Here is a 24,508-nt window from a genome sequence, read left to right as displayed (position 1 = left end):
CATAGTAAAGGACGATGGGGCCTTATTTGATTTGAAATGTAAGTTCTACTGTCTTTTTTAGAATCGCAGGATTTGTTTAGGATTTCAAGGTTGTGTTTGGGTACTTCATGATTGTTTGTTAAGGATTTTTACAGCCATGACTGATATTTAAGTTGAATTCTTAATCTTTTCATCATATTCTGTTGCTGTTGTTGGGGAAAATTTTCCGGCAGTTGTTTTTTATTGTTATAATTACTTAAAAAACAACTAATATTGCTAAAATTTCATTTCCTATTACTAATAAATAATTAAAACAGTTTTTGTAAACACAGTTTTTCATTTCCTTTTCCAATAGAAATAATTTCTTACCTCGAGAATATCCTACGACAGATGGTTAAACTGACTTGAGTAAGCCATAGATCAACATCTTTAGTCCACTGCTTGCAAACGAGGAACACCCACTAGGTTGTGGGCGTTGAAGTTGTATCTTCAAGGTTTTTTTTTTTGCAAAAAAAAAATCTTTAAATAACTCTGTGCCAAGGAAACTGTCTCTTTAACACAGATTTCATCTTCCCTATATCAAATTTCTTAAGATCAATAATAACAGGCTTTGTGTCTAATTTTATTGTCTTCTTTCTTAGAATATAAGCCCAAATGAAATTTATAGAATAGGCTATTGATTTTTAGAGTTTGGGATTGTCCTGCTCAGAAACCTCTGCGAAAAGATACCGTCTCTTCAACACAGATTCCATCTTTTCCATATCAAGTTTCTGATGCTTATAATAACACGTTTTGCTTCTAGTGTCATTGTTTTCTTTTCTCGAGTATTAGCTAAAATAGAAAGTAGAATAAGCTGTAGTTCTTTAAAGTTTTGGATTAGGTGGAGACCTGTTGCTCTGTGTTCCCTTTTTACTGTGCTCTGTGTTTACTGGGAAAACCGCCGCTAAAACTTTCTATTTTCGATTGAAATAGCGTGCTTCCAAGTTTCTACGACCATCAAAGCGATCAGAAACAAAAGAAGACAAAATAATAATGTGACAACTGCGTTGACTCTAATATTGAATGTAAGAAGTACTTTTTTATATGATTCTGAATACTGAATCAGCCAAACTACCAAGAATACTTCAGAAAGGAAATGATAAAAAGCACAAAAGGGTTTAAAGCCATTTGACATTAAGAAGAAATAACATATATTTTGGATTAGTAGATCTGGCTCACCCTCAGTGCCAATAAAAAAGAAGTTAAAAATCAACAAGATAAAAAAAATACAATTATCTAAAAACGATAAAACTATTCCCCTATATTGTATTTACAATGTTAGAGAGTCGAATTTCCTTGCTTTGTTTCTGAAGTTACGAAAATCTGGGTGTCTCAATAACTTTTTTTATTCATTGAATTTTATTTATTTTATTTTATATTTTGCGCTTCTATTCAGTTAATTTATTTATACTTTTGTTTATTTTCAGGCATGAGAAGGACTTATTAAATTTTAGTAATGAAGATAGGAAGTCAGACTTGCTACCTCAACAGAAAGATTCTGTACCTGAAAGAGAGTCTACTTGTCTACAGTCTACAGAAGAAACGTGTATAAAAGACAAAGAGGATCCATTGCTCTCCTTTTCTGTGAGTAATTTCTTCTTCTTCTTCTATAGCGTTGCCATGTGGAATTCAGGGATTCTGTCTGGTATATCCTAGCTGATGACCATTTTGTCGTATGTTTACCTTGAATTGTGCAAGCATTCTGATTATGTGACGGAACTTATTCCTATCACTAGTGACATCTGATGCAGCCAAAAATTTGGTGCTGAGTAGTTTGAGCTGATGCTTGACTGTGTTGGTAATTAAGTGAAGCCCGGAGGCTTGTATCTCATTGGTGAGGAATTATCGGTACACAGCCTGTGGAGGTAGTATATCGGTTATATAGTTTTCCTTTTTGGGAAACAGAGGCTGGTGGGGCTTAGGAGGCTTAAAGAACCTTTCTTTTGGATAATTTACGAATAGCTTGGGGATATCTGAATATGGTTTATTAGTTTGTTATTGCAGAAAAACGTCAGGAAGCTCATTTCCTCTAATGCCGTGAGTTTTTAATAAGCTTATATTATTATTCTGTTCAGTACCATAACGAAGGAGTGTAAAAGGAAGTAAGTAAAGTTAAAAACACCCCAGAAAATAAAAAAAAAAACTAAAGAAAACACCCAGTAGGCCTGGGAAAATAACTGAATAGAACACATCAAATAAAAATAACAAAAAACAAAAAGATCTCAAGCATTTATTGCATTCTCGAAAAAGGGGAAAATGTCTCCAGATTTATATGTATTATGTATCCAGATTTATGGTAAAAGTGATAAGTTTTAGTCTCAGCAATTTCGAGCAGCTCATTAATTTTAAATCTCGAGACCGGTTCGTGTTATCAAAATAAATTAGAAAACCCAGTAAGAATTTAAAATTTTAAAGTAACAAACGCGAATTCAAGAAAAATTAAAACTAAAAGTCACAAAAAAAAGAAGGGATGGGTAATTATTTACGACGGGAGGGGTAAAGAAAATGCGGGTATAATGAAGTATGTTCAGGCTATTAAATCCCACAGGAGAAGAATTGTCAGCTGCGAAATTATATGAAAACCTTGAAGGAATCATTCAATGTAAAATTGTGTGAAAACTTCGAAGGATTCGGGCAGTATGAAATTGTATTTCAATCGGGTAAGTTCTTGGGTGACTAGGATCGGATCAGGGCGATAAGCTGTATCGTCCCATATCAGTTATATTTGTCTTATTATTTTCGTTCATTATAGTTTTCTAATTATTATCCATATTGTAAATTACCATTCTAATAATAAATAAGTGGCTTGTCTTTTAACCTTGTTGAGTATGGAGGGCTAGATAGCCGTTTGGCCGTCCCTGGTCTGTTTGGACCAAGTGCCACTTTAATATGGTCGCCATGAGGATTAGGGTAATTGACTAAGGAGTATGGGGTTGTAATGCAGCAATCTTGAATCGCATGCTGTTTATCAAGGCCTTGTGAATTTACAGTAAAATCATGGATATAGAATTAAAGGCCGAGCCACTGCATTAAAAAAAGGATCTAAAACTTCACGACAATATATACCACTTAGCCAAGGGCGCATCCAGGATTTTTTTTGGGGGGTGAGGGGGTACCAAAAAAACTTACAAAAGACATTAAAAAATTGTTTCAAACCTGGCACACGCTCCATCCCCCGCCTTATCTGGATACAGCCTTGCTCGTAGCCGTAGCATTGATCCAAATGTCTTCCAGTTTTAATATCGTCTTAGTATCTCGAGCTGAAGTACAATAAATTACCCCAAAATATAGTGGATCATCAGAAACAATAAATGAAATATTTCAATTACAGATTAATTAAATTCGGGTATTAACATTAATGGGAAAGTACTGACATATTTTAACGCAAATAGAAAGGTATAGATGTTTAACTAAACTTGAAGGCGAATTTAAATTCATGGTTAGACTAATTTTAGAACGATAAATAATATCATAAGCATATACTATAAAAGACACAATGGAGATAAGGTTTGTAGATGAATAACAATGCCACTCCGCCAAAATTATATTAACATGCAGGGCCGTATCCAGGATTTTTTTTCGGGGCTGTTTTACACAAGGATTTTTTTTCGATGGGGGTTTTACACAAAAAAAAACCTCAAAAACGCATAAAAAATTAGTTTATATCCATTTTTGTTACGTTTTTACGTGTCAGAAAAAATTTTGGGGGAGGTGCTCAAACCCCCTACCCCCCCCCCTTGGATACGGCCTTGTTAATATGTAAGGAGATAAAATTCCAGCTTGTCTCACTCCACGATCAAAAGAAATTAGATTAGAAGTAGGTGAAAAATTTCTAACCCTAGCCTCGAATACCAAGATATAAGACAAACAGGAACAATTTCTCTAATTAGAGAAATAATTCCTCTAATCTTCCGACTTTTTTATATATTTTTTTATTTCTGGCTGGTAATATTCTGGTTGTTTCTGCTAAATGGAGCTATATTGGAACTAGACTTATTTTCAATGGGGGTTTTGCAGGATTTTACTGAAAGATACACTGTTCCTTTTCAAGTGGAGTATAAGGCTGCGTAATTCTTTTGAAATAAAATGGATTCTTTCTTGGACTTTGTTCATTACCAAAGAGGCTCATAGGAACGTAGTCTTGTCAATATTTATCTACAGAATGTTTTCGTACCGAATAATGTATAAAAATCAAAGCAACTTGGGAGATAAGATGCTAAAGGTCGTATCCGGCATTTCGTTTGGAGTGGGAGAGGGTACAAGAAGAATTAATGAAAGGATTCTACAAAAAAATAAATATTTATTATCAAGGTTTGTTTGCGCAAAAATTTGTTTTTACATACTTTGTTACTGAGTCAGACAAAAATCTACCGGAGGGGGATGGGGGAGGGAGGGGGGTTAAAAAGGGTACCACCCCCCCCCCCTCTCTCTATCTCCGTCTCTCTCTCTCCTGAGTACCGCCGTGAACATAATTGGACAGTGTCTTAGTTACGCCTTTACTTTTTTAGCTTGACTCAACTCGACGGGAGTTAGATGAACTTAAAGAGCAACTCAACACAGTAACAGCTGGAAATTTTAGCCTATTAGAAGAATATGAAGCAGTGAGGACTGAATTAAGAAACTATGCGTCTCAGCCACGTTGGGTAAAGAGAAATACTTGTCTAACCCGCTCTAGAGCAATTTTTTATGTCTTATTCCTCTCTGACTGCATAATCATCTTAATCTTTATAACAAATTAATTATTTAACTTAAATAGGATAACATCTTACCTTCCTTACCTTACCTTCCGCAATCTTGCGTTGCTAACTTTCTTCAGTAGTTTATGCAAAACCAAATTTGTTAAATCTTTAGTCGAATTCATTGTTGCTCAATTGATAAACCTACCTGTTTGACAATGTCTTTAAACCATAAAATAGATAATATTTGCCCTCAAAATGGTGTATTGTCTTCATTACTCCCTTCAAAGGGCCATATGTGTTGGTTTAAATGTGTAAAATTTATTGATATGATCCGATTGCTAATTGATATATTTACTGCAAAGAAAAATAAACACTTCCCTCTAAAGTACCGGACGAAGACGGTGATGCGAGACGAACAAGTGACATTGCCATGAGAGTTCCAGTTTGTATTTTAGGCTGAAAGTGAATTTCGCTGATTTTCAGCGAAAATTTATCAACACAAAAAAGAGTGAAGACCTATCTAACTGCCAACAGTATCTAACGTTTATCACTAATGGCAACGGTAATTTTACCGATTGCATAAACAGGAAGTTTATTTATTTTAAATACAGTTTTATTGGCCAGTTAGATAGACGTTCACACTTTTTGTTGTTGATAAATGTCTCGCTGGCCTTCACATCATATATGATACATTTCTCTGAACAATAAAACTGTATTTAAAATAAATAAACTTCCTGTTTATGCAATACTAAAAATTACCGTTGCCATTAGTTGGATAAACATTAGATACTGTTGGCAGTTAGATAGACGTTCACACTTTTTGTTGTTGATAAATGTCTCGCTGGCCTTCATATCATATATGATACATTTCTCTGGCCAATAAAACTGTATTTAAAATAAATGAACTTCCTGTTTATGTAATGGTAAGAATTACCGTTGCCATTAGTTAGATAGGCATTGGATTACCGTTGGCAGTTAGATAGACGTTCACTGTTTTTCGTTGTTGATAAATTTCTGGCTGGCCTTCATATCATATATGATACATTTCTCTGGCCAATAAAACTGTATTTAAAATAAATGAACTTCCTGTTTATGAAATCGTAAGAATTACCGTTGCCATTAGTTAGATAGGCATTGGATTACCGTTGGCAGTTAGATAGACGTTCACTGTTTTTCGTTGTTGATAAATTTCTGGCTGGCCTTCATATCATATATGATATACTTCTCTGGCCAATAAAACTGTATTTAAAATAAATAAACTTCCTGTTTATGCAATCGGTAAAATTACCGTTGCCATTAGTGATAAACATTAGATACTGTTGGCAGTTAGATAGACGTTCACACTTTTTGTTGTTGATAAATGACTCGCTGGCCTTCATATCATATATGATACATTTCTCTGGCCAATAAAACTGTATTTAAAATAAATAAACTTCCTGTTTATGCAATAGTAAAAATTACCGTTGCCATTAGTTAGATAGGCATTAGATTACCGTTGGCAGCTAGATAGACATTCACTCTATTTTTTGTTGTTGATAAATTTCTCGCTGGCCTTCATATCATATATGATACATTTCTCTGGTCAATAAAACTGTATTTAAAATAAATAAACTTCCTGTTTATGCAATCGGTTAGATAGCCAGAGAATCTAACGGAACTTCCTGCTAATGGCAACGGTAATTTTACCGATTGCATAAACAGGAAGTTTATTTATTTTAAATACAGTTTTATTGGCCAGAGAAGTATATCATATATGATATGAAGGCCAGCCAGAAATTTATCAACAACGAAAAACAGTGAACGTCTATCTAACTGCCAACGGTAATCCAATGCCTATCTAACTAATGGCAACGGTAATTTTACCGATTGCATAAACAGGAAGTTTATTTATTTTAAATACAGTTTTATTGGCCAGAGAAGTATATCATATATGATATGAAGGCCAGCCAGAAATTTATCAACAACGAAAAACAGTGAACGTCTATCTAACTGCCAACGGTAATCCAATGCCTATCTAACTAATGGCAACGGTAATTCTTACCATTACATAAACAGGAAGTTCATTTATTTTAAATACAGTTTTATTGGCCAGAGAAATGTATCATATATGATATGAAGGCCAGCGAGACATTTATCAACAACAAAAAGTGTGAACGTCTATCTAACTGCCAACAGTATCTAATGTTTATCCAACTAATGGCAACGGCAATTTTTACTATTGCATAAACAGGAAGTTTATTTATTTTAAATACAGTTTTTTGGCCAGAGAAATGTATCATATATGATATGAAGGCCAGCGAGACATTTATCAACAACAAAAAGTGTGAACGTCTATCTAACTGCCAACAGTATCTAATGTTTATCACTAATGGCAACGGTAATTTTACCGATTGCATAAACAGGAAGTTTATTTATTTTAAATACAGTTTTATTGGCCAGAGAAGTATATCATATATGATATGAAGGCCAGCCAGAAATTTATCAACAGCGAAAAACAGTGAACGTCTATCTAACTGCCAACGGTAATCCAATGCCTATCTAACTAATGGCAACGCTAATTCTTACCATTGCATATACAGGAAGTTTACTTATTTTAAATACAGCTTTATCGACCAGAGAAATGGATGCGCCAACTTTGATTCGAAACAGAGGTTCACCCGTCCGAAGATTGTTCTTTGGAGGGAGGGGGGCTAGATTTAGGTGCCGAAGCGATATGACTGTCTTGGTGGAACCGGCCTTAACAATAATTAGGTAAAAAAAATAATTAGTCTTTCAAATGAAGATGAAGAGCGATATTCAATTTAAATGAAAATAAACTATCCTATATGTTTGGGGTGTTCCCGTTCTCCTAAGTCCGTTAATCCTTATGCTGAAATTAACTTAACATTGATAAAAATAATACTTCGGTAAAACATAAGCTAAGCTATAGCATAAAGAGTCTGAGGCTTCAGTGAGGTTTGGGTCAGTTTCCCCAAATATCTAGGTTAATTTACTGCTCTTTCCGAGTTTTAACGTTGGTATATGATCTCATTAGACAAAAAAACTTTTTCCCTAATTAGTTCTTATTTAATTTTAATGTCGGATTTGGGGTGATATTAAATATGCGGGGAGCTTCATTCCCCTCAACTACCTGCTCTTTATGCTGAAATTTAACATTTGCATAACAATGTTTGAAGTGAAAATCACAGTTTCCTTAGTTTTGTTTTTGTGGGAGGGGGGAGCTCTTAATGCCAAAAATTATTTTTCAGGATGTGACTTTCAATTTTAAATTGAGAGGGGGACTACTACTCTTTGGGTGATGCCCTCAACCCCTATCTGCCTTTATGGAGGAAAAAATTTAAATGTGACCTTTTATTTTACTCTAAAAATAGTTCTGTAATAAAAGGGCAGCTATCACCCCCTCGGCGTTCACATTGCACACTTGGTATAAATATAGTATTGCAAATGGAAGTATGTTGGGATTGAAATTCCCCGTCCATACTGATATGAAGGACCATTCACTGAAATTTTAACAAATTGGGTCTTAATAAAACAACCTGAAACAACGTTCCTTCTCTTGTAAAAGTATGTACAAATGCCAAATGTACCCAATGTACGCCCTATATAAATGGCATATTGTACGCTCAAATGTACGCTCTATATAAATGGCATATTGTACGCTCAATATGCCAAATGTACGCTCTATATAAATGGCATATTGTACGCTCAATATGCCAAATGTACGCTCTATATAAAGTGCATATTGTACGCTCAATATGCCAAATGTACGCTCTTTATAATAACCTTTCTTTTTTGGACGGTATATGTGTATAGGTGCAAAGGCACCATTGTGTGGCACTATAGCCTCTTTGAGCGGGAGGCTGTGTGTATGTGTTTTTTTTTTTTTTTTTTTTGGTTTTTTTTATTTTTTTTTTTTTTTTTTTTGTATATAGCTGTGCATACAGATATTCATTTTAAAGCTACAACTTCTTGATTGTTGATTATCCTGTGGACTCAAACCGACATTGAATTACAATTACATTACGTTGGTCAATTTATTATATATTTTATATCGGAAGTAAATGATAAATCTGCTATGTCAAAAATGTGAAAAATATGGTAACCTTATGGTCAATTTTACGAACCTTACGATTACGACCAATAGAGAAACGTGAAATACATATTATCGTTTAAGGCAATTATAAAAAAGTGTTATGTGACAATTTGAATAAGAAATGTTCAGATACTCAAGAGGCTTTAGTGGATTTTTTTCGGGGGAGGGGGGGGAGCAGAAAAGAGAAGCAAGAGGAGGAAATCTTACTTTTGTATTGTTTGTTGGGCCTTATGAATAGTTAATATACAGTAAATGATAACTCTGTTCCGTCAAAAATGTAATAAAAACGAATTTTTAATCCTAGAATATGATCCTTATTATTGTGGTCCTTATGAATATGATCCTTATGATCATATGATCATAAAACCTTATGATCAATTTTACGAACCTTACGATTACAAGCTACAGAGAAAAGTGTAAAACATATTTTCGTTTAATTGAAAAGTACATTGTTCTAGACCTCTGCTTTTGAAGGGAGGGTTCCTTCAAACTAAAAGGAGAGAGGATTCTCTACTCCCTCCTCCTCTGTGCACAGATGAAAACATATATTCAACATTTGCTTCTCTTTTCGGTTTTCGTCCCTTTACTCACTGTTAGATAATTTTAAATACCATGCTGCCTTATATCACGCTAATAACTGAAGAAATTTATCGGTTATTATAAATTTATTATAAAATAATCTATTTTATAAGTTTATTTATTATAACATAAATTTATTGTAGTTTAATAGCTATAGTTAATTGAAAAAAACAACCGAATAACCCTCACGCTAACCTACCTAATAACTGAATAACTCAATAAGAGAGTGATGTTCTTTTTCTAAGAGACACAGGAATAAAAACAGCTTTCTGATTTTTACCATCAACGATCTTTTTCGACATGTACCAAAGCGCAATGTTAGACAAGTTTAATTTGATGTTGTTTCTGCCAATGCCGACTGCCGAGAGTACATTCAGAAATGGTTAAAAGTTTGGGTATCTGTCCCTCCGCCTTGAAAACAGGTCTTCTCAACTTTACTCTTAATTTATTTCTCTCTAATTTATCATCACTACTGGTTTTTGTAGCTTTTTGCATATGGGTACATGTGTTTTCTCCGTTTTCTAGGTATTTTTCCGTTTTTTTAGTAAATTTTTAATTTATATTACATTTAGCTATAGGGAAGATGAATATATATATATATATATATATATATATATATATATATATATATATATATATATATATCTTGACAAAATTCGATATAAATGGTGAATTCGTTCCATCGTTAAGGCTTTCCTTTATAAATGGTTAGTTCTGACCACTAATTCGGTAAAATCTGTGACAAAATTCGGTATAAATGGTGAACTCGTTCCATCATTAAGGCTTTCCTGTATAAATGGTTAATTCTGAGCACTAATTCGGTAAAATCCTTGACAAAATTCGGTATAAAGGGTGAATTCGTTCCATCGTTAAGGCTTTCCTTTATAAATGGTTAATTCTGAGCACTAGTTCGGTAAAATCCTTGACAAAATTCGGTATAAATGGTGAATTCGTTCCATCGGTTAAGGCTTTCCTTTATAAATGGTTAATTCTGAGCACTAGTTCGGTAAAATCCTTGACAAAATTCGGTATAAATGGTGAATTCGTTCCATCATTAAGGCTTTCCTTTATAAATGTTTAATTCTGAGCACTAATTCGGTAAAATCCTTGACAAAATTCGGTATAAAGGGTGAATTCGTTCCATCGTTAAGGCTTTCTTTTCGGTAAAAATCCTTGACAAAATTCGGTATAAATGGTGAATTCGTTCCCTCGTTAAGGTTTTCCTTTATAAATGGTTAATTCTGACCACTAATTCGGTAAAATCCTTGACAAAATTCGGTATAAATGGTGAATTCGTTCCATCATTAAGGCTTTCCCTTATAAATGGTGAATTCGTTCCATCATTAAGGCTTTCCTTTATAAATGGTTAATTCTGATCTCTAGCTAAAACTGAGCTTTACTATTAGCTGAGTGTTTTTATTTGTAAATTTTATTGTGACCTTACGACACACTATTTATTCTTAAAAACGTTGCCGTTGCATCATCTTCGCAGCCTCTTCTAGTCCTCGAAACATCCTAAAAGACAGAATTTATGTATATTATAAATGATGGATGGAGTGTTCATGAAACCCGACAGACTTCTTGTGTTTCTTAATCCCTCATTAGAAAATATTATGTAGAAAAAAAAGAATTAAAGCTCCATACATCCACTTATTTAGTATATAAACCTACCCTGTTTTAAGAACCTTTAAATACCTTCAAAAGGACCTTGGATCTTCCAATAATTTCCATGTGTACTCTGAAACTGCGCAATGTATCGGTATATGAACCCAAATATTCAGGATTGGGAGGAATCTTTACGAAAAACCTTCAAAACTGTTCCAAAATGCCCACTCTAATTAAAATATTAAAAAGAAAGCCTCAAATGAGAGTTGCTATGTTTTAAATCTTGGTCTAGGTTGCAAAGGATGTGGGAGGAGGGGCATATTTTCCACAGCTTTTTTGAAGTTTCACTAAAATTATTGATAAAATTTAGTCCTAGTTTTAGAGGGTGGTAGTGTAGGATGTTGTAATTGCCGAAATTCAACTTTTTTTTAAAAATTTTAAATGTGTCTATCCAGGAATAGCTGTCCGAATGTCCGATGCGGGAAGTAGGGGTTTGGGGGTTGTTGTTCATTTGCTTCTTCTTTTCCCTTTTTGTTTTCTCTGTTTTTTTTCATTTGATTCATGTTTAGTTTGTTAGTTATCTTTGATTTTTGTTTTTAGAATTTTGGATGGGTTTTACTGCCCGTTTTATTGGTTTGCCTTGCCATTATGATTGCGTTCAAGCCTTCTGATTAAGTTTAACAAAGTGGCTGCTTTGATGGCACGCTTTGGTGTTTTGTTTTCGGTATGTAATGGTTACAGTCTCTTTTTTTCTTTTGTCTCTCTTTTTTTCTTTACTGTTGCTCTTTAATGTGGTGTTTTATTAACGTCGCTTTTAAATATTCCAGCGATTAATTTTTTTTGGACATGGTTTCTACTCTTGTACTCATGGCGGGTCCGGAATTTTTTTTTTGGGGGGGGGGAGGGGGGCAACATGTTAACGGTTTTGCTGTCTTGGCAGCTTTGATATAAATCTAAGCAAAAACTGTACAAAGCAATGCTGCAGCCAGGATGGAGGAGAGGGGCCCTTTGGCGACTGACACATTCGTATATATATAAATGAAAACTACACAATAGTGAACCTGTTTGAAGTCAGGGGGCTCGCCCTCCCCGTTCTGGATCGGCCCTTGACTGTACGAATTCATTACCATGCGCATAAATTCATATACCAAAGAGGGCTGAAGATTCGTAATGATTTAATAATCACCTCGCCTTTTAGAGGACCCTTTTGCCAAACCAACTTGTATCTCAAAATATATTAAACATATTGATACTAATGGTTTTCTTAAAAATAGAAATAATACGTGCAGTACAAAAACTCCATACTTCAAGATGATCGTCTTTAGCCTAGTAGTGGCTTTCTGATTTGGCTTAGTCCCTTCCTGGTGTCCCATACATATATTAATTATGTGTCAAAAATGTATTGATACTTATAGGCTATACGAAAAATGTGATTCAATACTTCTCTCTAGGGCTATAATGAAAGAAAGGTTGAGGTGGCTAGGGCACGTTTTGCGGATGAAGGATGATAGATTGCCGAAGATTGTTCTATTCGACCAACCGTCTAGGGCTAAACGGAAAGCAGGTCGTCCTCGTCTGGTGTGGGAGGACGTTATAAAGAAAGATTTAAAGGAAATGGGAACTTTGTGGGCTGGTGTAAAAAGAGAGGTTTTGAATAGGTTGGGATGGAGGAAGAGCGTGCGTAGCTGTTGGCCTCAGGTGGCTTGGTGCTGTGGTGAGTTGCTAGCAGTAGTGGTAGTAGTGTTTTGAAATAGAAAAGTAATACTCGCAAAACAGTAAGAACGAACCCTAGCTCATAGTAACTGCAAACTCAAAAATTCGTTTTATGCAAAAAGCAGTTGAGTGAGGAAGAGTCGCTATTTGAAGCTGATGCAGAAATGGTTACTATTAATTCGATTAATTTTAATGGTAAAAGTTCGTTAAGAAAACAAAATTTTGGGAATTTTGAAAAATCTCCTGACACCGCACAAAACGTTGTCGGATTGAAATAAAACCAGCACTATTAGACTCGCCATAGCTGAAAACTCCATTTAGGAGAGTTACAGTCCCCTATCTTGAGCAACAAGGAGAATCACTTTCACACGGGATACGAAGATGTGTCTCCTTTTTTTTATCGTTGCTTCTGGGATGCTGAAACATCATAGAGAGATGTTCAAGGCCTCATTTGAAAGGAAATTGTTATATCAAGTGCCTTTTGTAAGTACCAAAACATTGTAATGATAATAATATATCGCTTAAATAAGACTAAAAAGCCACTAATTATAAAAATGAGAATAACATTGACTTCTCTTCAGCTCAAAACTTCTCTTCAACTCAGACATCTGTTTGGAATTTATTGACATCATGCATTTAAAGATAGAATAAATATTTAAAAATAAATGATTTAAAAAAAAATATATATAATATTTGACAAAACTGCATCTTCATATACAATCATAGGCAGCGCGCTAGCGCTGCCTAAGTAAAGAACGATGTGGGCACAATGTGTTGTTTTTTTTGTTTTTTTTTCTCCATACCTGGGCACTTCATATCGAAGGAGTTGTTGTAGAAAGTTTGAAAAGGGCTCATTCGATTGGAAATTCGAGTGGCTAGTGCCCTTTTTAATAGTTGAAAGGTATTGGAGGGCAACTAGCCCCCCGCCCCTCCACGCCCATAATTCCCCCAAACACATCCAGTCAAAATTTTGATATATCCATTTTTTTCAGCTTCGTTGATTGCCAGATAGAAAATATCTTTTTGAGGAGGACACTCCCCTACAACCCTCGGGGCAAGGGTTTTAAGTTATGCCCTTGGGGCATATAAGGTTTTATAGAAGGCGTTGTCGTAGAAACTTCAAAAAATACTCATTAGATTGGAAATTCAAAGGGCTAGAGCCCTTTTTAAGAGTTAAAAGTGATTGAAGGGTAACTAGCCCCCCACCCACGCCCATCATTCCCCCAAATACATCCAATCAAAATTTTGCTATAGCCTTTTTGTTCAGCGTAGTTGTATTCCAGAAAGAAAATATGTTTTTGAGGAGAACACTCCCCCAAAACCCTCTGGGCAAAGGTTTTAAGTTATGCCCTGGGGGAATATAAGGTTTTTATAGAAGGCGTTGTCGTAGAAACTTTAAAAAGGCTCATTTGATGGGAATTTCAAAGGGGTAGTGCTCTTTTTAATAGTTGAAAGTGATTGGAGGGCAACTACCCCCCCCCCCACGCCCATCATTACCCCAAACACATCCAATCAAAATTTTGAGATAGCCATTTTGTTCAGCGTAGTTGATTTCCACATTGAAAATATGTTTTTGAAGAGGACACTCCCCTACAACCCTCGGGGCAAGGGTTTTAAGTTATGCCCTGGGGGCATATAAGGTTTTATAGGAGGCGTTGTCGTAGAAACTTCAAAAAAGGCTCATTACATTGGAAATTCAAAGGGCTAGAGCCCTTTTTAATAGTCGAAAGTGATTGGAGGGCAACTAGCCCCCCCCCCCACGCCCATCATTCCCCCAAACACATCCAATCAAAATTTTGAGATAGCCATTTTGTTTAGCGTAGTTGAATTCCAGATATAAAATATCTTTTTGAGGAGGACACTCCCCCACAACCCTCGGGGCAAAGGTTTTAAGTTACGCCCTGGGGGCATATAAGGTTTTTATAGAAGGCGTTGTCGTAGAAACTTCCAAAAAGGCTCATTCGATGGGAAATTCAAAGGGGTAGTGCCCTTTTTAATAGTTGAAAGTGACTGGAGGGCAACTACCCCCCCCCCCTCCCCACGCCCACCATTCCCCCAAACACATCCAATCAAAATTTTGAAATAGCCATTTTATCCAGTGTAGTTGATTTACAGATAGAAAATATGTTTTTGAGGAGGACACTCCCTTACAATCCTCAGGGAAAGGGTTGTAAGTTATGCCCTGGGGATATATAAGGTTTTTATAGAAGGTGTTGCCGTATAAACTTCAAAAGGGCTCATTCGATTGGGAATCCAAAGGGCTAGTGCCCTTTTTAATAGTTGAAAGTGATTGGATGGTAAATAACCCGTGTCTCCAGCCCACCTTTCCCCCAAACACCTCCAATCAAAATTTTAAGATAGCTATTTCGTTCACTGTAGTTTAAAGTTCTGAAAATTAGGTCTTTGAGGATGACAATCCCCTCACAGCCCTCAGGACAAGGATTGTAAGTTATGCCCCGGGGGCATATAAAGTTTTTTATAGAATGCGTTGTCGTAGAAACTTCAAAAAGGGCTCATTCGATTAGAAATTGAAATGGCTTGTGCCCGTTTTAATAGTCAAAAGTAATTGGAAGGCAACTAACACCCTTTCCACGCCCACCATTTTCCCAAACATATCCAATCAAAATTTTGAAATAGCCATTTTGTTCCACGCAGTTAAAGTTCAGGAAATTATACCTTTGAGCACTCCCCTCACAGTCTTCAGAGCAAGGGTTATAAGATATGCCTTGGGGGCATATAAGTTTAATTGAAATCTTTATCTTAGAAACTTGAAAAAGGGCTCATTCGATTGGGAATTCAAAGGTCTAGTGCCCTTTTTAATAGTAGAAAGTTTTATGAGGGCAACTAGCCCCCCTCTCTCCGCAACATTTCTCCCAAAATCATCCAATCAAAATTTTTAGACAGCCATTTAGTTCAGTGTTGTGGAATTCCAAATTGAAATTACGTTTTTAAGGAAGCCGCTCCCCCACAGGTCTGTGGGCAGGGGTTGAAAGTTATGCCCTTGGGGCAGATAAGGTTTTTACTGAACGTATCGTCATAGAAACTTCAAAAATGGCTCATTCGATTGGAGATTGAAATGGCTAGTGCCCTTTTTAATAGTCAAAAGTAATGGGATGGCAACTAACACCCCTTCCACACCCACCATTTTCCCAAACATATCCAATCAAAATTTTTAGATAGTCATTTTGTTCCACGCAGTTTAAAGTTCAGGAAATTTTACCTTTGAGCAGGACACTCTCCCCCAGTCTTCAGGGTAAGAGTTATAAGTTATGCCCTGAGGAACATAAGGTTTTTATTGAAATGTTTGTCGTAGAAACTTGAAAAAGGGCTCATTCGATTGGAAATTCAAAGGGCTAGTACCCTTTTTAATAGTAGAAAGTTTTATGAGGGCAACTAACCCCCTCTATCGCCCACCTTTTCCCCAAACACATCCAATCAAAACTTTTAGATTGACATTTTGTTCAGTGTTGTTGATTTCTGGATATAAATTATGTTTTTGAGGAGGATATCCCCCCAAAACCTTCTGTGCAAGGGTTTTAAGTTATGACCTGGGGGCAAATAAGGTTGCCAATGAACGTATCTTCATAGAAGCTTCAAAAAGTGTTCATTCGATTGGAGATTGAAATGGCTAGTGTCCTTTTTAATAGTGAAAAATAATGGGAAGGTAACTAACACCCCTTCCACACCTACCATTTTCCCAAACATATCCAATCAAAATTTTTAGATAGTCATTTTGTTCCACGCAGTTTAAAGTTCAGGAAATTATACCTTTGATCAGGACACTCCCCCAGTCTTCAGGGTAAGAGTTATAAGTTATGCCCTGGGGCATATAAGGTTTTTATTGAAATGTTTGTCGTAGAAACTTGAAAAAGGGCTCATTCGATTGGAAATTCAAAAGGCTAGTGCCCTTTTTAATAGTCGAAAGTTATTTGAGGGCAACTTTCACCCCCCCCTATTCCCCAAGCACATCCAATCAAAGCATTGAAATAGCTACTTTATTTAACGTATGTGAAAGATTTTGAAATTAGTTCTTTAAGGATGATAACCACTCCCCCCCAGAACCCTCAGAGGTAGGGTTGTAAGCTATGCCCTGGGAGCATGTAAGGTTTTTATTGAAATTGATGTTGTAAAAACATACAAAAGGGATTATTGAATTGAAAATTGAAAGAGCTATTGCCCTTTTAATATTCGAAAGTAATTTAAGGGCAACTAAACCCCCTCTCGTGCCCACCATTTCCCCCAACAAATCCAATCAATATTTGGAGATATCCATTTTTGTTCAACGTATTCGAAAGTTCTGGAAATTAGGTCTTTTAGGATGATAACCCCTTCAGAGCTTTCACTGCAAGGGTTTTAAGTTATGCCCTGGGGGCATATAAGGTTTATATAGAAATTTGTTGTAGAAATTTCAAAAGGGGCTCATTTGATTGTGAATTGAAATTGCCCTTTTAATAGTCGAAAGTGAGTGGAGATTAATTAACCCCCCCCCCTCTTACGCCCTCCATTTCCCCAAACACATTCAATCAATTTTTAAAGATAGCCATTTTGTTCAACGTTGTTGAAAGTTCTGGAAATTATGTATTTAAGGAGGACAAACCCCCCAAAATCCCAAGGGCGAAGGTTGTAAGTTATGCCCTGGGGGCATATAAGGTTTTTGATGATAGAGATTCTATGATAAAAACTTCAAAAGGGGCTCATTCAATTGGAAATTGAGAGGGCTAGTGCCCTTTTTAATAGTTGAAAGAGTTGAATTGGACGGTAACTAACCTCTCTCACGCCCACCAGTCCCCCACAGACCTCTAATCAAAATCTTCATATAGCCATTTTGTCCAACGTAGTCGAAAATCTTGTGAATTAGGTTTTTAAGGATGACAACCCCCCTCCCCCCAGACAACAGGGTGTGGGTTATAAGTTGTCCCCTGGAGGCATAGAGGGTTTTTATTAAAAGCGTTGTCTTAGGAACTTCAAAAGGGCTCATTTGATTGGAAATTGAAAGGGCTTTTGCCTTTTTTAATAGTTGAAAGTGATTGGAGAAAGACTAACGCCCCTCTCACGCCCACCATTTTTCCAGACACATCCAATCAAAATTTTTATATAGCCATGTTGTTTAACGTAGTTAAAAGTTCTGGAAATTAGGTCTTAGAGGATGACAACCACCTTCACAGCCCTTAGGGTCAGGGTTGCAATTCATACGCTGGGGGCATATAAGTGGTTCATAAGGAAGAGTTGTCGTAGAAACTCAAAAAGGGCTAATTTGATTGGAAATCGAAAGCCCTAGTGCCCTTTTTAGTAGTCGAAAGTGATTGGACGGTTTGACATTTTTATAGTGTGAATGTGCATTGTCAGTTTAATATACATATACTGATATTTAGTAATCAAAATCTTAATATTATTTGATTTATTAAAGTTATAAAAGTAAAAACATTTATATTTTTTTCAGTAAAATGCAAATTATGTTCTAGCCTTGGGAAGGCATAGAGGTTTTGAGCCCAACTTATGTTAATTTCTGCTCGTTTTGAGTTTGACTCGGTTATTTATTGTAATTTCTGTTCGTTTTGAGTTTCATTTATTTATCGATGCTGATTTGTGGTAGTTTCACGCTTGGTAGATTATTTGATTTTATTTTTGCACATTTTTTGTTTAATTGAGTTCTTTACTCTTCTTTGAAAAACTTATTTTGTGGAAAAAGTTTTTTTAATTAATGTGATGTAAAACACGTATCTTTTGAAAATTCTACTCAAAATCATCGTCTTTAGACAAATAGCGACATTCCGATTTGGGCTTAAAGCCGTCCTGGTGTTCAATGTATGTATTAATTTGAATCAAAAATCCAATATTTTAAATTATTATTCAATGTTTCATTTCGAAAATGCTTATAACAATTTCAAAATCAATTTTGGCAATCACACAACTATATTTTTTTCTTCCTAGATATAAAGGTTGAATGTTTGAATAGAAGGAATTTCATTTTGTTAAAGTTTTTGACAAAGTGATAAACATGTTCTATAATCCAATTGGAATAGTGTTAATGAAAAAAAACCATGCGTATACGTTTGCTTCGAATTTAATGAGCTAAGTTATAAGTTGCTTTCGTGCGGTAAAATACCCTATAATTTAAAGGATGAATATGAAATAAATAAAAATGAATAAAAAGAAGAAGAAGTATTTTAAGACAACTTTGATGGGGGAATTTAAAACTGCTTCTTGTAAAAACGTGCATGGCGATTCGTCTAATTTGTAGCTTCGTTCATTCTGCGTTTCCCACAAAGTAAGCGTTCGATAGAACTTTAGTCAGGGGTTGTGTTTTTAAATAATTTGGTACTTCAACAAACGGAGTTTGTTCCTATTTAGAGACATTCCTATTTTAGACGTCATAGATTCTAATACCAGGTTCCGACCTGCATTTTCAGGCATCATTTGTCCCTGAAAAGAGAGGGGAGAAACACCGCCTTTCGCCAGCCATTAACGGTAAGCAGGATTTGATCCTCACAACCGGTCCACCGCCGGTTCTTCTTTCCACCTTCCACCGGTTTCACTTTCTTTCTCCCGCCGCAGGTTGCTTCTCAAGGGACCTTTTTTTGTGACATAATCGACTCCTTGGATTGATCCACAGGTATAATTTTGGCAGTTATTACTTACTTAACATTATGGTCAGACATTGGAGAGGACGGCCAGTTGCTGAGCGATGATTCAAATCAATTGTAGTAGGCTACTATTTATGCCCTCGACTCTCTGAGGCACTACAACGAGTATCTCGCCACCACCCCTTGTGCCGAGGTGTAGGCTACTGACCACCTCTTCGAGGGTAAAACGCAGCAGCTGGTCCAAATAAGTATTTTGAATGCAATGCATTCAATGCAATTTGTTTCTGCATGAATAGGAGAACTTTAAGATATTCAAAATTGATAATCGCAGTTCATTTAATGATTTATTTCCTGATTCCAGAATATAAATGGGATTGGCAATGAAAATATGCATAAATTTATTTTAATAAAACAATTTCTTTATTTTTAGGTGAAAATCAGTCAACTTCTTTGGCCTTTTTTGTTTATTGTTATCGTATCTTTATTGATAGACTTGACGCCTATGCGTCATTTTTGCACAAGCTAAATTGCAGTTTACGCCATTTTCCTCATATATCCAGTGTAAAATTACCACCTTGATTTTGGTTCTACAGTGCGGTGACTTGTGATCTCAGCTTTCTGGAGGAATCATCATTGCGTAAGTGCGTACAAAATGTGCCATCGGTTGTGTGCAAGGGATGTCTAAAATTATTATGTTTTTTTTTTGCTTTGAATTCTTAGTGCTATTCGAGTATTTAATTTTGTTTCATTGGATTTTAAATAGTCTTTAATTGTGAATTACTTTGAGCACCTTGGAAACTATAACTTTGAATAACTTTAGAACTTGGCCTGGTACAGTTATACAGCGTTATATAAAGAATTTTTCTTGAGAGATATACAAAATATTCGAGAACTTTTGCAATTCTAGCTGGAAACTATCCTGTATCCTAAGGCACTATAACAAAATATATCTTAAATTCAAAGCCGTTACAGGAGCTATGTAAATTTTTCGTAATATTCACCAGCGGTGCCACATGAGGCACATTCGCCCGGTTTGAGTGTTTTTTTTGGGTGATTGTACGTGGCGTTCTTCAAACACAAACAAAAGGCATAGGCCAAGGCCTAGGGGGGGGGGGCACAATGCCGAGGGACGCAAAAACTAAACACTAATAATCCCCAAATTTTCGGGGATTTCCCTGTAAATCGTTTGGGCCTAGGGGCGCCAAAGACTTAAACCCGGCCCTGAACACACTTCAAAAATTATTATAAATAGCTTCTAGGCACGTCTAATACCAGACACCCCTTTTTAACGCTGAAAAATAAGCCCGTTGGACTTCTGCATCAGGTATCTTTTGTCTCTGTCTTCAAATGAGTGTATTTCCTTTTTCTTAAATAGCGCACTTAGTGAATCCTTGATTGAAAAATGGTGTCTTGGGCGTATTCTTGCTTCATGACTGGACCTTCTTATAATAGGCATCTGGTGACAATGAAAATCCCTGAGTAGCGTAGGATAGAAAATAATGAGCCCGTAAACACCGTATAACGTTAAAATGCACATTCCGCCTGGAAAATCAGTTTCAGCGAAGTATCTTGGGCTAGATTCACCCCTAGTCCATTTTTGCTGTCTTTGGACACAAGGTATTCTCACTTGGTGCCCATCCGGAGGAAGGGTTTTTCCGTTCTGCTATTGAGACTTATCCTCTAAATATGTGGATTTGTAAACTCTGTAATCTTGTGATTGTTATTGTATTTTGACTGTGCTGAATTTAAAGGTTGCGAATTATGATTAAAAGATTTCCAATAAGCTCTCTATTAAGCTCAGTGGCTTCAATTCGGGAGGGGGGGCTGACCCCCTTTAGATTTCCTGCCCTCCTTGCTAGATTTCCTGCCCTCCTTGCTAGATTTTGAAAAATCATTTTCTGGGGTATTTGTATTGAAAAACTGTTTTTTGTATTTTCATTAAAAATAAAAAGGACAAATTTCTCTCCCCCTCCCTACACATTGAAAAATGCATTTCCCCTCCCCCTCTAACTTTTCGTAAATTGACGGATTGATTAAATTGTGCAGTATCAGAGTGTTTGATTTTTAAACAACTTGAAGTATTAACTCCAGCTAATTTAACATAAACATGGACATTCCCTAAAATTCAGAATAGACCCCAAATAGCAAACAAAAATCGTTTTGTCTTATGGAAAGTCAAATAATTCTTTTAAAATCCGATTTGACTAGTGTAACTCTCCTACCAGAGGATGTGGGTATCCCCTAATATTATTTCTGAATTGAATTTATTCCTAAGACGGATCAGTAAGAACCCCTACTGGAATAATTACGGTGCTAAAATTACATATTTTTATATTTTAACCCATATTCCCAAGAAGAGCCTATATTTTCCTGAAAACTCTGCAAGCATTCAAGACCCATAGCTTTTCTAATGCTTTGTGTTTAAAAGTTTAATTAACGAAGTGCGTTTTTCTCATATTAAATAATATTAGGTATTGTTATCTCTTCTTGACTAAGTGGTCTTTTTTGTTGTTGTTTTAATACTTATTGCAAATCTGAATTCAGTATGTCTATGTCCAGCTAATTTTCTGCCCAGTGCTTGCTAGAAATTATCAATTGACTAATATTTTTAATAAACAATATAAGTGTCAATGCTTATACCATAAACTTTTAACGCTGAAATTTCAATAAACAATTTCCGCATGTTACAACTTAGTTTCATGAAACTTCCAAATGCGAGAATCGCCCCGAATGCATTGGAAAATTTGGAAATTTTTCTTTAGCGCAAAATCATAAGAATTTTTTTTTTAATCCATGCTCTCTAGTAGGCTAATTTTTCAGTCCTTATTAGACCTGACTTGTTTCTACTAAGAATGAATCTTTCGGGAAAACATGAGTCATAGGATACAGTGAAGCACGTCTGCATGCCAATTTATTTTATACATCAAAGCGGAAATCATTTGTTGAGCTTTAAATCTTACTTGTCAAATAGATTTTAGAGTTAATTTAAGCTCAGACATGCTGAAACGGTATCCCAGCCTCTAAGAATGGTTACTTGGCCCGGAAAATATTACTGACTGGCTTTTTTCTTTTTATTCTTTTTTTAATAATTAATTCGGGTCTTCGGACTCATTACGTCAGTGTTCAGCTATCTTACTGCCCACTACTTGCTAAACATTGTTATTGACCAGTAATTACTCCCTGCCTGTGAAAATGTTCGCATACAGAAAATATATTATTGGTTATCCTTTTTTCTAATAGAAAAGAAGTCTAGCTTATAACTCTTCTCTAGCTCTATCTCTTCTATATTTATCGTTGCATTTTACTGCGCGGATTGTCATTTCAATGTGGACCAAAGAGTATGAGAAACTTAGAAGTTAAACTGGTACCATATGTGAAAAGAAAGATTACTCAGGACCTTATCCAGAAGCAGGGGTTACTCGTTACTCGGTTTGAACTCCCCTCCCCAAAATTTTTGTCCCGCTCATATAAAAGTAGCAAAAATGCATTTAGACACTTTTTCTTGCGTTTTTTAAAGTTTTTCGTAACCCACCCCCCTTCCCCCGAGGAAATTCCTGAATATAACCCTGCCAATGCCATTTAGCTTTCGGTTATTTTGCTACTTTTTTTTAGCCTGCTCTATATTGGTTCATACTTGTCCTTTAGGTACTTTAAAGTTTGGGAAAGGCTAAAGAAAATAGAGTCGAAGTCTCTGTAAGCCCTTGAAGTCGACCAGCCTACTTACCAGCCAAGATTTTCCCACACTAATCTAGGCCTACTATATGCAGATTGGATCTTGAATTGAATCCAATCATTCCAATTGAACCTAATCATTTCTTATATATAAATTTTATTCTATAACGTTTCATATTAATACTTCAACTATCTTTTTTTTCTAATTTTTTAATGAAGTCGCCAGGCGCTACATTGTCAGTGGCGCTGGTAGTTCTAATCCGTATTTTTTGTGCTAAATTACCAAAGGTCAAGCTCTTGTAGATTTCCAATTCTTTTTGGCGTAGACTCTACCCTATTTTGTCTTTAAAAATAGAAAGGTATTATGCGAAACTTCGTATAACATTGATTTACAGTCCTCTCTGTAGAATAAGTTCGATCAATTTGTCCAGTCCCTTCTCTCTTATCTTCTTTGGTTTTCGAGATATGGTTGAAAACCACTGACAAATAATTGGGAAGGATTTAACAGCACGGGGGATTTAAGTTTTCCCTCCAGTTGGTTCGTAAACAATAGAAAAACAAGCATGTGTAACATTTATCTTAATTCATACAGGTTCTGCTGTTCATTCAGTTATATTTACTGATAATTATACAGCTTAAATATGTATGCTCTGAGATAATAAGTTTGTGTTCTGTGTTTTTGGTGTTTTTTTGGAAAACAAATATCTAAAATGTTTAGGCTTTTAAGTGAAATTGTAGCCTTCATAAATTATGTTGAAGTTTTTTCTTCAAAGAGATAAAATAAAAATCAAATTTCTCGTCAACAGTTAAAGAGTGGATTTAAACCAAAAATAATCTCAATTTTGCCTAGGAAAATTGGTTTGAAGGAAGGAAGAGTTCATTATAATACACATAAATAACATAACAAAAACATTTTACTACCTTCCTAAAAAAGTCTGCCAAAATTTCCCTGGAAATTAACGCCCATAATTAGCACACAATCTATATCGTTAATTTTATGTTGGCATTAATTTTTGGTGACTTATGAGAACCAATTTAGTTTTGTTGGGGGGAGAGGGGTATATGGATAGTAAAAATACAGAGATCCAAAATGCCTTCACTGAACCCCCAATAACAGTAAAAAAAACTCATTTCTCAATTTTCTGCCCTTTTTTTTCGAAGACCACAATGCCGTTTTATGACGAACAAATTGAAGTTCAAATGGGGATAAGTCTTTTTATTAGACAGTGAAAAACAGATACAAAAGAATATTTCGACCACACTTATCGATGATCGTCATCAGCAGTAAACTAAAGTATTAAAACAAACTATATTTATACAGAATAAAATAATTACTTCCGGGTCACAGATAGTTTCCGGTTCAATGGCTGAGAGGGTTTATTGACAGGGCTCTTGGACCAAATGAGGCTGAGGGGGAACAGCAACCCTCTCAGTCAATGAACCGGAAACTTTCTGTGACCCGGAATTAATTATTTTATTCTGTACAAATATAGTTTGTTTTAATTGCAATAATTAGTTTAGCTGCTGATAACAATCACTGATGTATGTGGTCGAAATATTCAGAA

The 24,508-nt window shown here is 35.5% G+C and overlaps 1 protein-coding gene across 4 annotated transcripts in view; it reads left to right on the top strand.

Annotated features, from left to right (window-relative positions):
* Positions 1 to 24,232, top strand: part of Slmap (Sarcolemma associated protein) — an 89,362-nt gene extending 65,130 nt beyond the window's left edge. For 3 of the 4 annotated variants that reach the window (XM_089094272.1, XM_089094270.1, XM_089094269.1), the window contains exons 14-16: positions 1,446 to 1,602; positions 4,527 to 4,661; positions 19,702 to 24,232. In XM_089094272.1, coding sequence (XP_088950398.1) covers positions 1,446 to 1,602; positions 4,527 to 4,661; positions 19,702 to 19,797 — 388 coding nt within the window. In that variant the 3' untranslated portion in view covers positions 19,798 to 24,232. Of the gene's footprint in view, positions 1 to 1,445; positions 1,603 to 4,526; positions 4,662 to 11,574; positions 11,699 to 19,701 lie in introns of all 4 variants that reach the window. The other variant, XM_089094271.1, reaches the window with a different exon arrangement.
* The last annotated feature ends 276 nt before the right edge of the window (positions 24,233 to 24,508 follow it).

Source organism: Artemia sp. Qi Xiang Cuo, chromosome 9 (assembly GCF_049724085.1).
Source record: "Artemia sp. Qi Xiang Cuo chromosome 9, ASM4972408v1, whole genome shotgun sequence".
Classification (NCBI taxonomy): Eukaryota; Metazoa; Arthropoda; class Branchiopoda; order Anostraca; family Artemiidae; genus Artemia; species Artemia sp. Qi Xiang Cuo.
This window is presented reverse-complemented; position numbering and strand designations above follow the sequence as displayed.